Source organism: Rousettus aegyptiacus, unplaced genomic scaffold (assembly GCF_014176215.1).
Source record: "Rousettus aegyptiacus isolate mRouAeg1 unplaced genomic scaffold, mRouAeg1.p scaffold_m13_p_7, whole genome shotgun sequence".
Classification (NCBI taxonomy): Eukaryota; Metazoa; Chordata; class Mammalia; order Chiroptera; family Pteropodidae; genus Rousettus; species Rousettus aegyptiacus.
Window position 1 is genome coordinate 93014437 of NW_023416310.1, and position 19060 is coordinate 93033496.

Sequence of the window (19060 nt, forward strand, 5' to 3'; positions counted from 1 at the left end):
ATTCCTCCCACAGCAGCCAGAGCAGTCTTCAAGAAATCCAAATCTGATGGAATCACTGCCTCACTTAAAAACTTTCGGTGGCTTCTACTGACTTTCTGGATCAAGTTCAAACTTCTATGATATGGCAGGGACAACAATACTCACCAAATATTCTATGAAATACCCTATACTTCTTGGCTGACTTGAAGACAGGTAGGGCTATGTGACTGGTTTAGCCAGTGGGCTATGAGTGGGAGAGTGGCAAGTGTCACTTCTGAGCTGTGGCATTTGCTGACATACAACTCACTCTTCCTCACCCTTCCCCGCCCTTCCCCTGCTATGAAAACTAGGAAGTCTATGTGTTCCAAATGGTGCCACTACAAGATGACTCAGCCTATTAGTCTGGGTTTCTGTGTGACTTATGTGAGCAGAGCTTCCCACCATTCTATGTTGAATGTATAATGTGGATGAGAAATAACTTTTGCTTTGTTAAGCCACTGAGATTTTGGACTGTTTATTACCACAGCATAGCCTACCTCATCCTCATCAATATAGGATGGTTTATGAAGCTCTCTGTGATCCATCCCCTATTTATTTCCCTAGCTTCATTTCTTGGTCAATCTCTTACTCTGTAAGCTCCAGCTCTACTATTCTTTTGGTCCACTCGATGTCACATGTCCTCATCCTGCGGGACTTTTGTACATGTTACCCTTATTCCCTAAAACTCTTCCCTCCCTGCTGACCTGTAGAACTCCTAATCAGCTGTCAGATCTTGGTTTAAGAGGCATTTGCTGACCCAGATAAGTTGCGCTTCATACCCTCCCTCCCTGCAAAGTTCCCTCTACTTTACTCTTTGCATCATTCATCACACTTATAATTACTTGATTAATGTCTGACTTTCCTATCTGAAAGTAGGAACCCATACCTGTCTTAAAGTATCTTTAGAACTGAGCTTAGACCTGACATAGTAGGTACTCAGTGAAAAATCTGTCGAGTGATTGAATATATATTTAGGACGAGGTCACTGAGTGGCTTATTTTCTAAAATTTTTCCCAGTTAGTCTGACGACCTCCCAAGTATTTTTTTCGTTCATTCACTCGTTAAGCTAATTTTTTTATGGAATACCTGTTCTATGTTAGTCTAGCCCATGAAGTACAAGCAATATGCCCACTGGGTGTTCAGAGAAGTAAGAGACAACTGAGTGTTCAACTGTTTGCTGAAATTTTATGGAGAAAGTGGGTTTCTAGCTGAGCCTTGAAAAATGAGTGAAATTTGAACAGGTAGAGAGAATTGGGCGGGTGTACCTGGTAGGGGCCTCAGCAAGAGAAAACGCATTGTGAATGAGAATTTACTAGCAATAGAAGACCAGCCTCTCTGGACCTATCCTCCATCCTTCCCTTCTTCTTTTTATCGCTTTAACACCAATTAAGTAGAGGGGACGTAGAGAACCTTAAAAACTGGACAGTGTTCTGGGCACACCATTCACTTCAGAACCTCCTAGCTTCCCAGTGCTCACTTTTAATGTATAGGCCTGGTAAGTATCCAAATAAATGCAGTTAATCAATGAAACCTCTTTTAAATTCATAAGGATCTGCTTCTAGCCAGGGTAAGGCTGAAGGCCAGAGAGGTTAGGGACTCCAGGTTATATCATTATATTGGAGAAACAGGTAAATAGCCTAACACGTGTTCTTTCTTTCTTTAAAAAACAAGTAATATGTGATCATTTCAGAAGATTTACAAAACACAAGTCAGCGGAAAACAGTGAAAATCATCTAGAATCATCATCTGGTAATCACTGCTGTTAATATTTTGGTTCATTTCTTTTTAGTCCTTTATCTATTTACATACACACAAATCTATTTATGAAGCAGTTTTATATAGTTCAATTTGTTTCTTTTTATTGTGATAAGAAACAGCATAAAATTGATATTAATCATTATTAAGTATACTGTTCAATAATGTTAAGTATATGCACGTCGTTGTGTGACAGATCTCCAGAACTTTTTCATCTTCTAAATCTAAAACTCTGTACTCATAAACTTTATTTCTTAACATTAAATCATAAACATTATTCCATAATACCAAATACTCCATGATACTGAATATTCTACTGTAACATTATTTTTAATGGGTATATATTTTCTAACACCACTATTTTTTAAAAACCATATCCTCACTGTTGAACAGTTAGATTATTTGTTTTTCACCATTATACTCAATGTCATAGTGAACATTTTCATACATTTTATACATATATCTTTGGATTCTTGTTTTTAATATTCCCTTACAATAAACTCTCAGATGTGGAATTGCTAACTCAAAGGAAATGTGTAGTTTCAATGTTCTTGATATGAGTTTGAGTTTAGACATGAGAAACTGTACCAATTTACATTCCTAATAGCAGAATGAAAAGGCACATTTCCTCACACTCTTGCCAGAACTGGGTATTATCATCTGGCATCTTTTCTTTAGAAACTTTAGTTAGTTCTGATATAAGCCCCAGATCAAACAGAAATTACTCTCAGGAATCACTGTCGCACACATATACTTCTGAGTAAGTCTGTATTAGGTATAGACTTGATACTCACGTACCTCTACAAACAAGATGGGAAAGATGCCTACTTTGTCTCCTATCTTTCCTTCTGCCCAATTCTCATCCACTCGGCTGATCACAGTGATGATATCATCCTGAAAGAGAGAAGTCTCATGGTCAGTATTTACTCTCACTTTTCAGTTGGTGAAAGCTCTCAGTGGACACCAGCTTGGAGTCCCAGACGGAGTAAGGTGCAAGAAATGTTTTATCATGATTTATTTACAAAATTTTCCTGCTAAATAATCTTTCTTCATACAGGGCAAAATTTGGTTCACCAAGACCACAAGAGAAGTAGAAATAATTTAGAGGATCAAAGGAATCCAATAGGAAAATTTAGAAATGTTTCTAATTTTCAATTACCAGCAGAATCTGGGCTTTTTATTTAAATTAATCTGATGGAGAAATCAAGATAAAGGCCATAGGGAGACAGACTTTTATCTTAGTAAAAAGAAGTCTGAATTTCATTCTTATTTTGAAGATTTTTCAGAACTTATTTGATATTTAATGTATTAAATATAAAGTGGCTTTTTATTAAAATTTTTCTCATTATGAAAGGTTATATGTAGAAAACATTTTAAAATAGAGATAAGCAAAATAAAGAAAAAATTCTACTACAATAGAGATAAAATCACTGTTAACGTGTTAGTTAATACATTTTTTCCCAGATTCTTTTCTATGAAGATAAAACATATATATACATACATATAAACATACTAATTTTAAAAGCTTTCCCACAACATACACACATGGATACAATAAAGAACATAAGAACATAAATTTTAGATGTAAAGCTTAACGCATTTTGTATTGATTATAGAAACAAAACTTCATATCAAAAGTTATAGAAAATTTCTAGTAACTAGAAGGCTCCTTTGTGCCCTTCCTCTCACCGAGCAAGAGGTAACCAGTCTTCTGCTGTCGAGTATATATGTTCATTTTGCATAGTCTTATACTTCATACAAATGTAGTTATACTGGACGCACTGATTTTTCATTTAACACCATATCAGGGACATCTTTCCACATCCACACCTGTTCAAAAATCTAAACCTGAATGTTCATCCACTGACCCCTCTGACCTTCTGATCCATGCCCCTGAGTAATTTAGATGCACTGAACTCTAAATTAATTTACTGCATTATACCTTTTCTATTTTTTTCTATCCTTACTACAATTTGCAATGACACATTTAGAGGTAATTATTTCTTTAACGCCTGTTTAGCTCATCAGACCATAAACTCCACGTGTGCGGGGCCTATGTCTGTTTTGTTCATTTTTGTGTCCCTGGCACCTAACACTGTGGCTCCTCTTTAGTAGTCATCCAACAAATATTTATGAATGGGTGCATGCATGCATGAATAAATGAAGGTGTGAATAAATTGTACAGTTTACGGAGGCAGAAAACACCAGGAAAAGGGCTGCTTCGGGAAGGAAAGTCTTCAGTTTAATCTGGACACGCAGAGGATAGGAAGACCATGAGATTTCCTGGTGTGGTCTCAGCCTTCCATAGCCCTCCAGAATAGATTAAATTCTCTCTTCTGGTTCCTTGTCATAATTTTCAATTTACACGTCTATTCCTTCCACTAAACTGCTGGCTCTGTGAAGGTAGGAACAATGACTCATCACTTTATCCCCAGAGGGCAGTTTAGCACTTGGGTGGGCTTACCAAATGAACCAAGCCGGTGGAATAAGTGTCCTAATTTGCAAATTCCCAGAGAGGGGAAAAAAGCAGATAACACTTCCCTCCAGTGGCGTCCCCAGAGCTCTGTGTCTAATGCTTAGCATAGAGTAAATACTGAATAAATACTTGTGGAATTGAGCTGTCCTCCTCTCACTACAGTTGAAGTATAGACTTCACAGTTTGGGCTACAGAATGGCCTTCCTTAGAGGACTCTGAGGTGCCGAGAACATAATGATCAGTGTTTTAAACTATGGGGAAGAGTGAGGTTCTCTGGTTTGAGAGATCCTGAAATAAATCTCATCACATTCCATGGATGTGATGGAATAAAAATGCTCTACACAACAGAAGACGTTTCTTGAGCTATTGTAACAATGGCATTCCTTGTATTTGATCCTCCTTATAAGTAGAAAAGAATGAAAATCACCTCAACTTTGGTTTCTGTGAGAAAATTTGAATGTTTAAGAAATAATAAATACTGAACACAGAGAATTAAAGTAGTCTAGACTTTAGTAGAAGTGTTCTTACTTGCATATGGTGAAGAATCATCCAATAAAAAAAAGAGGCAAGAAAATCTTAGGGTAATTAATGTCCTTGGAAAATATATCTTGAAAGAGGTTATTTATGTATAAAGGTATAATTATGTTATGATGTGTATTTTGAGTGCTGTGAATGCAATGTTTACAGCAAAATAGACCGCTGTAAATGAGAAGAATTAGGTGATGAAAACTTGGTCAGTAAGAATACCCTTGCAGATACATGATAGAGAGGTAAAAGCTGTAGTTGTGCAAGCATGTTATCAAACCATGTTTATGATTTTCTGTCCACATGCCTGTTTCCCCCACTACTCTGTCAGAGGGCAGGGACTGTGACTTGTTTATGCTTATCCCAGGTGCCTGCAAGGAATCGGTGCTCAAAAGTGATTGTTGAATGAATGAATCAATGTGTAAATACTTATTTTTGTAATCGCAATAGAAAAAGTTTAAGGATTTCTATCAAACTGTTTTTAGATTTCTCTAGTGAGTTCATATCTATGTAGTTTGAATTGCACACACATTACATATATATGCACATATATATACATACATATATACATTTTTGTATAAAATATATCATTAAAAATTAAGCAAATATTAAACGAACAACTCTAGGTTCTGCCATAGTCTCTGTGTGATTGCTAGTGACTTTGGTGGTGGCCCAGAATCTCACCTTGAGGAAGGTCAGGCAGTCCTGGTTGTCATTCTTGTCTTTATCTCGTAGGTCAAAGTTGTAGAGGGCCCGGCAGAGTGGGGGTGGCTGGGGCAGCTGCTTGATGACTTCCACCGAGCTGGCTGGGAAGAACCCACTGGCTCCATTGATCTCCCCCTGGAACCAGTTCTCATCCAGCTGTCTCCGGAGCAGGATGACGTCTCCTTTATTAAACCTCAGGTCCCCAGGATTCTGCCCCCGGTAGTTGCATAAAGCCTTTGCTCGAGGCACCTGCAGTGGCACAGACCAATAAAATGCAGACTTAGCTTAGAGGCTGGAAGGACAGAAGGTATCAGATTACTTATTTAACTACTGACCACTTCCTTTGTGCTAAGTACTGTATGTGAATTATCTCTTGGGTCTGTAAATATTGAATGCGATGTTTACAACAAAATAGATTGCTGTAAATGAGTAGAATTAGGTGACGAATTATATGTAGAATTATACAGTAGAATTATATGAACTGTGGATCATATCTTTGAGACAGATATTCTAATTATCTCCATTTCTAAGTAAAGTGACTGCGGCATAGAGTAGTTTAGTAACTTGCCTAAGGTGATATAGTTGGGAAATGGCAGATATGGGATCTGAACTCAGGCCATCTGATTTTAGAGCCCCTGTTCTTAATCACTAGGCAGGGAACAGGATTTTGGACTTGACTTCACAACTATGTGCACTTGATTGTCTTATGTACTTAGCTTAGAGCCTGGAGGGTCAGTGACTCCTTCTGGGGCCTGAACACTGATTTTGAATTCTGACTCTACCTCTTTCCCTGTCTGTCACTCCAATTACTGGGTCAAGTTATTTAATCTTTCTTAAACTGTATTCACTTATAAAATGGGGCACTAATAGAATACCTACCTCATTAGGGTAATTGTGAGGAATAAATAATATTCATAATACTTTTAGCATATCGCTTGGTATATAGTATTTGCTCAATAAATGACATCTCTTAGCATCATCATCATCAATAAATGACATCTCTTATTATCATTATCATCTATAATGGAGGGCTAAGAATTTCAGTCCTACCTATTCCTCAGTATGGATGGGAAAAAAAGGGAGGTGAAAAACTCCCTGAAAATATAAAGTGCTATACGAGAGTAATGCGACATAGTTCATCTTCAGCCTTCTCTAGAATGGTAAACCTCACTAATGTTTGAATCATTAGGAAGCACAACTAAGACAAAGAAATAATTATTTAGGAATCAATCATCAAGTTAAAAAACCAGCTAAAGAATTGTCATTTGTCAAATCAGTTGTCTAAATAATTATTTCATTCAAAAGTACTTTTTTTTCTAATAGAAACTGGGTTTTCCACACAGAAATGGCTTCTCTCTGGTCTTTCTTGAAGATAGTCTGGGAAACTGAAAGTTTCAATAATGTAAGTTTAATAGAAAGCCCATCAGTGTCACCTGGATTGTATTTTGTGTTTTTCTTAGCCCTGGGGTGAAACAGTCCCCTCTCCTGGGGGCAGATTGCTATTTGTAAGGGGGTGTAAGATGGCATTAATTCAGTTCTTCAAGGAACTTCGGAGTCTGCAATGTTCATTTGAAAAGGAATTTCAAGCAGCTTAGGGGTAGAGACGAGACCTGAACAGCATAATATTGCTGATGAGATGGGAGAGCAGTGCTTTCCTGCTGGTCCCAGGGCACAGTGAGGAGAGCCCAGGAAGTCAGAAAACCACCGGAGCACAGCTCCTCCACCGGAAAACCAGTGGACAACTGGGCAAAGATGTTTGTGCTTGGAGGTTTAGCACAGTGCAGCAGAGAAACAAAATTGGTTGAATAAATTATGATACACCCATACAATGGAGTTCCCTGTGGTCATTAAAATTGATGATGATGATGATCTATAATTAATAACATTGAAAGTATTCATAATATATTGTTAAGTATTAACAGAAGAGGTTAAAACACTTACGTAGACTAGGCTTTCATTATAGTTATATATGTTTATTTTTACCTGGGGAAAATGCTAGATGGCTCTACACCAACATTTAGAAGTGGTTATTTCTACATGGTAAGATTACTGAATATTAAAAACACATGTTTCCCTAAATGCTTAGCAGTGTTTTCTAACTTTTCTACAATGACATAATTGTAATGCTTATTAAAACTAGATAGTAATAATAAAACAAATGAAACTGAAGAGATGAGAAGTGAAAAGTATGGGAGTAATTTAGGAAGAAAATAAGCCAAGCTGAGTAGGCTCACCAACGGGTGCAACTATCTTTTTGGAAAAGATGTTCCTAACCTGAGAAATCAGCAGGTAGATAGATGCAGGATGAAAGCAGAAGATTTCTTGGGGATGATCTGACTCTGCTGAACTCTTAGGGTTCGGTATGTCAGGGAACATTCCTTCCTTCTAATTTTCCATTGTAATATAAATCACATTTTTCTGGGTACGTGACCACCTAGAACACCAGTCACATTTTCTAGCTCCCTAGCAGCTAAGTTCTGGCTAATGGGATGTAAGCAATTCTTAGAAAGTGTCCTTACTGAGAGAAACCAATTTCTCTTTTCTTCTCCTCTGCTATGTGGAATGCAGGCATGACTGCTGGAGCTCTAGCCGCCACCCTAAACCACGAGGATGAAGGGCACACCTAAATAGGAAAGAAAGTATTCTAGGTTGCAGAGCTGCTAGGCCAGTAAATGTACTACTTTACTTCCATACTTTTGTCTGAAAGCTAAATAAATTCCCATTTTGCTTCATGTACTGTTATTTTAAATTTGTAAAAAGAAAAGAAAGAAAAAGATTAAGAAAAGAGAAAGCCCCCTTGACTTTGCATATTAATGATAATATCAACAGCTAATATTTATTGAGTGCTTCTCTTCCAATGAGCCAGGCATTGTGCTAAGCACTCCACAATATATTTACTTAATTATCACAACAATCTGTGATTAGAAAACTGGGTATCAGAGAGCTTGAAAAGTTGCCCAACTTCATGAAGCTAGAAAGTGGTGAATTTGAGCTCAAGTCTGTCTATCTCCAAGCCCAAGTTCTCAACCAGTCAGCCAGTGTTTCTCAAAATGAAGTCTGTGGTTCACCTGTACCAGAATCCTGAGAGATGTTAAACATGCATATTCCTGGACCCCATCCCTGACCTATTTGACCAGAATCTCTTGGAGTATGATTCAAGCAGCTGTATTTTTACAAAGTTACCCCAGCATCCAAGTCTGATGCTCTCATATCTGAGGAATATCTTATTCTAACTAAAGTGAAAGCAATGAAATTTTGATGGAGGTTTCATAAATGGCTAAGACATTTTTTTCCCCTTTCTTTTGTGGAAGATATCCAGTGCAAGTGCCTTACATACTTTAATGACTACTGACCATGTATATAAAACTAAAATTGTGCTAAATTCTTAAGTCTCTTTGAAAATGCATTAACTCTGAAACCTTGAGATAGTGCTAAAGTTTTGTCGAACATAGATGACCCTAAGGCACTGGCGGACTGACTGTCCAGTGGAATGGTAGAAAATGCATGGGAACACAACGTGTTGTCAAACATATATCATTTTCAGTATTATGATACGAAGTATCAACTATGGTATTTTCTTCACGTAGGATATTAATTCATAATTGTTTCTTTTGGTTGATGGTTGATACCTTTTCCATTGATTTAAACTTGCATATTGCTTTTACTCCAAATGCCCAGTAGTCATATATTCCAAAGTCACTGGACCACTTGAGTATGTAAGTGACACTGTTTAATGAAATACATATATTTAGGTCTGTAAAACTCACAGTGTGACTTGGAATGCTGCCTGTGGATGATTGATTGCTAAATATTGACATGGACCATAGTGATATACAAAAAAAAAAAAAAATTCTTTTATATTTATAGATTATTTCACCAAACTATATAAATTGGGTATCAATAAATGTTTTATTCCCCTCCCCCCAACAGAGTCATCTTTTCTCCATCTCCCCTCAGTATAGGTAACTATTGGGAAAGAGAATTATAAATTCTATTTTAACATGAAAACTCTTTTCATCTTCTTTCTCTTCATTTGGATAATTCCTTCCTGGCATTCTGAGTTCCACATTCATATCCATAGGAAACACTGGCTTCTATATTGTAAAGAGGGAAGAAGGGAAGGAAGAGAAAGAGAGAGACTCTGAAGAGAAGGAAGTTAACATTGATCGTGGTTCCGGCAAGCCATAGAAATTTTTCTTATGTTATTGCAAAACTGCATTTTCCAAGTATTATCTCATTCATATGCTCTCAAAACCTTGTGAAGTAGGTGGTATCACCCCAATTCAGTGATGAAGAAACAGAAGTTCTGAGATGTTCAATGTCACTATGCAAGGTCACATAGGCAGTGTATGGCAGCCCTGAGGCTGACTTAGGTTCATTTGACCTTAATGCATCCTCAGTCTCTTTCATCCAACTGAAGTCACCTAAGTATGTTTTTCCATCATAAAACTCATTTGAGGCTCTGTTTTGTAATTAAATCTGAATAGGGTGTGAATGCAATTTGCTTGCTTCTGGCTGCATTAGCATGAATTATTGAACTGTAGAGCCCTCACATAAAAGTTAAGCACCTGAAGAGACTCAGATGGTTGATTCTATCCGGTCCTCGACTATTCTCTCGAGGGAAAATGACTCCAAGTGCCACATCAGCTATCAATGTTGTCTTGTTGGTAACAGCGTTCATCACCCGTAATTGTTTCCCCAGGTGCAGGCAGGAGGGGAAATGGGGATACAGTGGGTATGGATGTCTCACAGTCAGGTCATTACCAAACTCTCTTTCCTGGTGTTTTTCAGAAAGATAATACAATGGAAACTTGTGTGTGCCTAAAATGCTTTCTTTTTCTGATTCAAAAAGCTCAACATTTCTGTGCTTCTGTAAATTGTCCATTGATATGTCATCTCAGTAGGGTCTGAAAGCCACAACGGTCATGCTGTTGATGGAGGGATGATGCACAGAACTCAGAAACAAGGAAACAGGGCATGTGAAGACACTCAGAATAAAAATATGTTGGAGTAATTATGAATGTTGGTAGTAAAATTATGGCAAGCCTCCCTTCTCTGAGGAACCAGCTCTTTGCTTCCCATCTTCTGATAGGCATGCCATTCACTCTGAACATACCACACGCACAGTGTTATGTGGCTTGGGCTGGCCATTTAAGAGTCCCCAAATCCCGCTGGCATAGCGCTTAGTACAAGTCAGGCATGTGCTCCAAATAGGGCGAATTCGAGTCTCTTTTGAAGTTTTATACATAGATACCAAAAAGAGTTTTTCTTACTTTTGGATCAGAGCCTTGAGGTGTTGAGTCTCGGACTACCAGTGGTGATATTTCCCAACCAGTGGACACCCCCTGCTAAATGAAGCTGCAGAAGGCAGTAGAACTAAAGTTATAGTGAGACAGACAGGTAACTAGATGAGAAAATCTGAACACTTAGATCCAGCTGTGCCTGAAGGATATACAGTTAAATGAGATCACATCCCCAATATAGTGTTTACTACTTAAACGACTTGGACTTATTTTCTGATACTTGAAACTGAACAAGTCCTGACTAATACATATTAGAAACACAGAAACAACAAAACGGCACAACAAGGGAAAATTCAATAGCAGAATTCAGAAATGGCAGGAGGCCTAGCTGCCAAAGGGCCCTGAGCTGATTTCCAATTTGAAAATAATGAAGGAGGCATGTGGATTGATAATAGCATAAGAGAAAAAGAGTCCAAGTGGAGCAGAACCACCACAGAGAGGGGCACCGGGGACAAGCTGAGCTTGGGGTGAGAACTCGATTTGCTACTTAAGTGACCAGCTCTTCACCAGGCACTAGTGACACTTCCCGCTCATTTAGAAAGGAGTTGGCCTGGTTCTCTCGACTTCTGGCATCAGATGGGGCCAAAATCAACATGCTGAGCTAAAATACTTCCCTGAATTGACCATGAGATCACCCATCACTGCAGAATGGAGCCAAGAAAAAATATCCTGACCTTTGGCTTGTGTTATCATTCACCAGGCTATAAATTCTCTACTGGAGAATTCAGGATTTGTGTCTGAAGCGCCTCTGTATCTCTATTTCTGAGGTCTGGACACGAGCGGGTATTTAATAAATGCTTGATGGATGAATGCATTCATGAATTAATCAAAAAAAAAACATACCAGAATTATTATTCCTGGAGGAAAAGGATGCATGCAAGGTTAATAAATATGACTGATAATAATGAAAGCAAATCTAATGGCATGAGCTGGAAAATTAAAAAAAAAAAAAAGGAGAGTTTGGTCATATTTTCCAAGTTGCTCTGAATTTTAACAATTTGGTGCTACACATACTCAAAAAATGTTCAATACTCAAATAAGCTTAGGAACCACTAAGTTAAACAAAGTCATGCAGGTTTCTTTGCTGACCTGCTTCTCAGGTTTACTCTGCAAATGTGATTTGTATTTGCATTTGAATCGCTTTGCAGGATTAGCAGAAAAGGCTGTGGGAATACTGGGTAAGGTAAATGTGACTTCCCCTGTGAATTCACTCTACTGGTGAGACAAAGGGTCAACTAACTGCCCTGGATCCTAACTTCCTAGTCTCTGCTTAGTCAGCTGAGCCACCTTGCCTCCTTCCCTCACCATGATAATTCTTTTGGAGCAGATTTGTTGGGGGCAATGGAGTCCATATTAGAAAGTTTAGCTGGCCCTTGGGTACATGCTTCCCTGTCTTCCATGAGGAGGGAGAACTCCCAGCATTCACTCAAAAGGATCAGATCTGGTTGCCTCTGAAATATCTCATTTCACCAGATTTTCCCCAATTATCTCACTTTGGAGTGATCTCATTCCATCACCATAGGAGGTAATCCCAGACATGTTCATAGCCATATCCCTGGCTCCAAACATAAGCTGGTTCTTAATAAATAGCTTGGGATTGCTTTTGAAATGGGCTGGGTGCCAGATCCCAGAGATGTTCAGTGGGATACTGAATTCTCCAGGGAACCAAAGCATTCCCATTGGCATCTCTTCCTCCACAAGGGCACAGGGCACCTGTGAGGAAGGGCTAGAGGTGTGTGGGCGCCTGCAGGACAAGGGGAGGAGCGATTGCACTCATTCTGGGAGGCTATTCTGCTTCCACCCATTATCGCCATTTCCAGGGTGAGCTTCTCCTAAAAGTGTGGCACCTGGTATATAACTCTTTCCACGTAGTTTGAGAAACTGAGCCTAAATCTTCCATGCAGAGGGAGGAAAGATGAGTCACATGACCCTCCTACACCTAATACCTTTCTTGACCTAGGGGGAGAAAAAAGGCTTGATTACATGGTCATTGGCTTTCCCCTCCAGTTTTTTCTCTCTTTCACCTCCTTGTGAAGATTTCTGGAGCTGAAGTTGGAATGACTAGTGACAACATGACCCAGGCAAACAGCAAAAAATTTCTGATAATGGGGCCATCTGGTTTGGGGGATTGAATTGGCCTGTAGATATGATATACAAATAGCAGTTTGTGTCCTTGAGTGAGGCACTGAACAAATTTGGGCCTCAGTTTACTTAACTACAAAGAGAAGAGGTGATTTTTCTTTTTTTCTTTTCTTTCTTTTTTTTTAACCATTCCTTCCTACTCTAAAGATAACAGAATGTTAAAGTGAATGATCAATGCTCCAAAAGTATCTTTAAAATACTACAGAAATAAAGGTAATAGATGAAATGAACTCGAACTGGCAAAAAGTAGATAAGGCGTTGAGATTTGAGTCATGGATAGAAGGCGATTTTATTCTCTCTATTTTTGTGTATATGATCCTCCTTAGAATTGCTAGTGAGGTGAAGGTGCCACGAGCAGGGCAGGCTGCTGTGGTGAGTAATGAGGTGACTGTGAATGCTCCCAGTCCTTTGGAGAAAATGACTTTGAAGAGAAGAGCTCAAGTGGCAGGCTTGTCCTCTATTGTCAAAAAGTTGTATTTTGATTTCAAATGGATTACTTCTTACTTTGTCTCCATCCTTTAAGACTTACATGTCTCTGTGCGTGTGCTTGCATATTTACACCTATTTGCACTATAATTTGGTGATTCGAAGGGAAAAGCCTGCATGACCCTTGTTGAAAACAGCAAGCCCTGAGAAGTTAGAATTCTCTCTCAGTTTAGCTGTCCTTGAAGTCAGGATGTTTACCCCAGGACCTTCTGCAAATCTGTAATTTGTCTGCCTCTTTTAAATTAAAATTCAGAGCATTCCTCTCATTTATACCAAATAGAACCGTTATGACCTTGGAGAAAAAGCACCTTGCCTGCCTATAGAGCTGGATCCTATGTTAGGAGTGAGCATTTGTGTATCAGAAAGATGCTAAAGACCCACATGTCATCTGTTCCATAGGGTTATTTCTTTCAAGTAGAAAGCCTGACTATTGGGAAACCCTCTGAAAGTCCCTGAGAAATGGAAACTGTCTCCTATGATTAAGCTGTAGAAGTGTTTCAGCAGGTATTTGCAATCATTTTTCACTCTGAGATAGTCAACAGTTCTCCTAGGAATATGAGATATTGCGGAATATGTGAACAGTTCTTTATTTCCATGAGGTTGTGTCCAAATAGGAGCCAATATCCTTGACACCAGCTCTATATCTTTTGCATCTTTGTCTTCAGAAAGCCTTTCTTGTCTCTTCCTCCAACGCTGAGTTGAGCCACGGATCCCATACTTCCCTTATCACAGACTCATCACCTTGTATTGTAATCGCTGGTTTACCTCTCTGCCTGTCCACCAAATCTGAACTCTGTAGCAGCACAGTCTATGACTTGTTCACCTTTAAACTCCTAACACCTGACAAAGCAATGGCCATCTACTCATTCACTCAACAAAAAAGTACTGAATGCCTATATGAGACTTCTTAGCTATACCTAGTAAGTACTCAATAAGTATTTGCTGAATTAATATGTGAATGAATGAATATTAGACCATACCATTTCACTTAAACTCAATTTCAATGTTGATATTTTGCTATCTCTGCTCCTGACATAAAATTCCAGCATACCCAACTAGTTATTCTTCCAGGATTGGAGAGTATCCAGGCATGCTACCAACAGATAAAAATAGTATTTTTCTAGACCATCTTTTTTTTTTAAAAAACCCATTATTTAAAATGTGCTATGGGCTATGTCCATATCCCAGTTTTTCCAAAGGATGCCCGCCTGGGAGATTCCTACTGTTGAAGGCTTTTTCTTTCCCACATGTCCTCTTCATCAAGTATATAATCTTTACTGCAGGCAGCCATGATGAGTGACAAAAACTGCCAGCTGGTGACTCCAGGAAAGGGAGCAGGAGGGAGCAAGGAGATATCTTTTTCCGCCTATTCAGAACATTGAAATCCAATTTATCGCTGGCCACATGAGCCAAAGAAAGCAGCTCTCAGCAGCTGTTGACCTGAGAGGCTCCAACCTCATTTCCATGACCTGGTGTCACTGACACTTCTCAGGCACGTCTGGGAACGGGTTGGCATGAAGGAGTGGCCCTCCTGTTCTCGTCTCTAAGGGCTGGCTTTGGGGGAGGGGGCCTGTTTCAGATGGCAGAAAAAGTGAGAGTCACTTTTTCAAACATTTTTTTATTGTTGTGGATGGACATTTCTTGGTAGTTGCTGCCCCATGGTTCTTCCTCTTCTTATTACTTTTGCTGTCACCCAGTGGTGTGCTTGTGACCCAGCTGGGCGTGGGGGGCTTTGATTTGTGCCAACTTCCATGGTGTAAATACTCCTACCTTGGCTACCAACCTGATGTCAGCGAATATGGAGTTGGGAAGATACAAGACATGCATGTTATTGGCTTTCAGGAGCCAGCAAGGAGCCTGTTCCAACAGTACTACACAGGTCCCTGTCTAACTCACACTGTCTCCAGAGGTTAAAGGTTTCTCTAGACTAGCACATTGTCTTTCTGCAACTGGGATTTTAGGATATGGTTTGTAAATTCCTTTTGAATTTGCCATGTCATTGGGCTCTGACCACAACACTGCATGGTAAGAATTACTATGCTTATTTGGTAGAGGAAGAAACTGAGGCACAGGAAAATATGACTTGCCTCAGCTCACATAGCTGGAGTTTACTGGTTCTTATCTCTCTGCTCTTGACTCTGGCCATACTCCTCTCACGCTGCCTATTGAAGCTAGTGCACATCTTTTTGTACTACCAATGGCTCATGTACTCTCGCTTCTTAAGTTCTTCCCAGGATATTCTTTCTGTATTCTTTCTCCCCCTTCTCTTGCCCAACTGATACTTGTTTTGTAGGTCTCAGCTGAAACATTGTGTCCCTGGGTATCCATGTCAGGGTGCTTTTATGATGCTCCCAACACCCCTATCATGGTATTTGTCAAATGGTGTTGAAGTGGCTTGTTTATTGATCTCCCTTCTCTACCAGACTGTAAACTTGGCGAGGGTAGAAACTTTTATCCAGCTTACCATGGATCCTAGTGCCAAACAGTGTCTGGCTTAATAAGTATTTTTAGAAGGAATGAATTCATGAATGATGGTCTCCTAACCTCAAATTTACTGAATACTTTGTTTTTCTATACTATCTCCTATCAGGACCCAAAAGAAGCTATTTCCCTACAGATTGGTTGAGGTGTTCTCAGAAATCTGGTGAGGCCCTTGCTGGAACGTGCAGCCAGCCAGAGTGCTCCACTGTCAGTTGCAGGTGCTCACCTCCTCTGCCTTTCCCCGGCCCTTCTGGGCTTTGCAAAGTGTTGCAGAGGCAAGCTGAGAAACCTGTTTGGTGTGCTGTGAAATGTGCTCATTACACACATGCCAAGACAAAGACACAGTCAGAAGAATGCTCCAGACAGAACCTTCAGGAAAGGAGAAGTGTTTAGGAATATTCTGGAACCAGCATGTTCTATAATAACTGCAAGACTAAGCCTTATGGATTAGCATTGATTCCCTTAATTTCCCTCTGAGGAAGCAGAAAAGCATCAGGGCTGCTCATATGCCGGGGATCTGCTAACCTTTTGGCATCACAGAATCTCATGCTTACCTGAGGCATATATTACAAATAGCTAATCATCTTCTTTAAACATAGGCAGCTGCCACTTAAAACAGGCAAGAGCAGAGTCTGGCATATGTTAGTTACTTCCCTTATTTTGCCTGAGCCTGCTTAGTAATATAAACTATATTACAAATATCTAATCATCTTCTTTAAACATAGGCAGCTGCCACTTAAAACAGGCAAGAGCAGAGTCTGGCATATGTTAGTTACTTCCCTTATTTTGCCTGAGCCTGCTTAGTAATATAAACTTCGGGGTGTTCATCTTTGCTCTTGAGCATATATGAGGAAAAATATGGTTTACCAATCATCAGAGGATCTGATTATGCCTCTAGAAGCATTCAGCCTTGTAGAACTTTGTACAGTGATGGAAATGTGCTATTCTGTACTGTCTAAAACAGCGGCCACTGGCCCCGGCACTGAGTCTTTGCCAAGTGGTTAATGCAAACAAGGAAAGAGATTTTAAATTTTATTTACTTTCAATAATTTAAATTTGAAGTTAAATAGCCACACGTGGCTCGTAGCTACTATATTGAACAGCACAGCTCTAGATCTAATTATTAGTTACAGGAAATATAGAGGACTGAAGAACATATTAAATGGCACCACAGGGATGCAATAAGAAAAATTCAGAAAATAGGAAACTATAAGACAAATGTAATAGCATGGAAAAAAAGAGGAGGTGTGAGTGTGTGTGTGTGTGTGTGTGCGTGTGTGTGTGTGTGTGTTTGAAACTTAGAGATTAAAGGAGATGTAAGAGGCATATCGGCCAAATGCAATATGTGGAACCTGGTGACTCTTGAGTCAAACAGACCCATTACTAAAAAATTATGAGACAATTGTGAAAATTTGAACACTGATTAGATATTTGATTACAGCACGCATTTTTAGATATGATAATGGTATTGAGGCTATGTTAAAAAAAATAGTCCTTATCTATTTAAAAGATTAGATATTTGATTACAGCAAGCATTTTTAGATGTGATAATGCTATTGAAACTATGTTAAAAAAAAAAAATAGAGTCCTTATCTTTTAAAGGTACCTGTTGAGTTGTGTACAGATAAAAGAGGATCATTTGGACTTTTTCTCAATTGAACCTAGTAGGGAGAGAAAGTGAGTGGGATATGGATGAAATCAGATTGGCCTTATGCTAATAATTCTGGAAGCCAAGTGATTGGTTTATTATTACATTATCTATTTTTTATATTTAGAAAATTTCATAATAAAAATTTTTTAAAGCTATCAGAGGAATGCCAATGTTGGTAAGAGAAGGGCAAATAGGTACCTTCCTTCTTAAATGCTGGGAGCTTAAAATTTCATGATGAAAAGGCAATTTGGGTACATTGATCAAGATATAAACTATGCATTCCTTTTGACCCAGAAATCCTGGTTTTAGGAATTTCTCCTACAGACACATGCAAGAATCTATGTAAAAGACTGTGAAGTGCAGGATTGTTTATAAGAGTAAATAATAATTAGAAATAGCCTAGATATCCTTTGGTCATGGGTTGGTTACATAAACAATAGTATGCAACTACTGTGGAATGCTATTTAAAGAGAATCTTTAAATCAGTGTGAACTTCCAGCAGAAAGATGTCTGTGATATATTCTTAGGTTTAAAAAAAAACAAAGTGCAAAAAAATTTGTGTAGTATGACTCAATAAAAAACTACATTTAGGTATATAATTATATATTGGTGTTTAAGCACAGATAAAACCTGGAAAAAACATATGCCAAATTGATCCGGGGAGGGGAGGAGCTTACAACTCAACTAAAATGCATCTGGGTTGCTGTGTTCTCCACTGCTGTCGATCAGCCAGACTCTCATCATCTGTTCTGTGAATAATCAACACTTGGCTTTCCCATCAGGCAACATGGATGCTTTCCTATCCCCTCAATTTAGATGTTGAAATCCTAACCCCAAAGACAATGGCATGAGGAGGTGGGGCCTTAGGCAGGTGCTCAGGTCATGAGGGCAGAACCCTCATGAATGCGACTGGTGTTTTTGTGAAGACACCCCACATAGACCGCTAGCCCTCCCATCATGTGAGGCCGGAGCGAGAAGACTCCAGCTAGGAAGCAGGAAGAGGTCTCTCACCAGAAGGCGACCAAGCCGGTGCCTTAATCTGGGACTTTCAGCCTCCGAACTGTGAGAAATAAATTTCCATTGTGTACGAGACACCTAGTCTATGGAATTTTGTTAGAGTAGCCCAAATGGATTAAAATACTGGCCTTCCCTCCCAGAAGAAAATAAATGTTTTTGTGACTGAGAAGTTTCATTCAGCATGAGCTGTTGATTTCTACCTCCAAAGTGGAGAGGCATTTAGAAAGTTCATTTCTATCATAATGATAGCTGCCAGTTACTGAGCAACGCCCCGTGTCAAGCATTATGCTAAGAGGCCTAGGCACATGTCTCTCACTCCTGAGCTCTGGAGTCAAACCCAAATTCTCCCACTTGTTCTCTGTGACCTTGGACTAGTTACTTCAGCTCAGTTTCCTCATATATAAAATGGAAGAAAGAATAGCACCTATTTCATGGGTATGAGAATTCAATGATATAATGCGTATTAAGTGCCTGGCACATATAATTGCTTAATAAGTGTCC

The 19060-nt window shown here is 39.1% G+C and overlaps 1 protein-coding gene across 4 annotated transcripts in view; it reads right to left on the minus strand.

Annotated features, from left to right (window-relative positions):
* The window catches only part of SH3RF2 (SH3 domain containing ring finger 2), a 115121-nt gene that overhangs the window by 60423 nt on the left and 35638 nt on the right, over positions 1-19060 (minus strand). For all 4 annotated transcript variants that reach the window (XM_036224812.1, XM_036224811.1, XM_036224813.1 and 1 more), the window contains exons 3-4: positions 5459-5728; positions 2572-2667 (exon numbers count right to left, since the gene is read on the minus strand). In XM_036224812.1, the coding sequence (XP_036080705.1) occupies positions 2572-2667; positions 5459-5728 (366 nt within the window). The remainder of the gene's footprint in view (positions 1-2571; positions 2668-5458; positions 5729-19060) is intronic.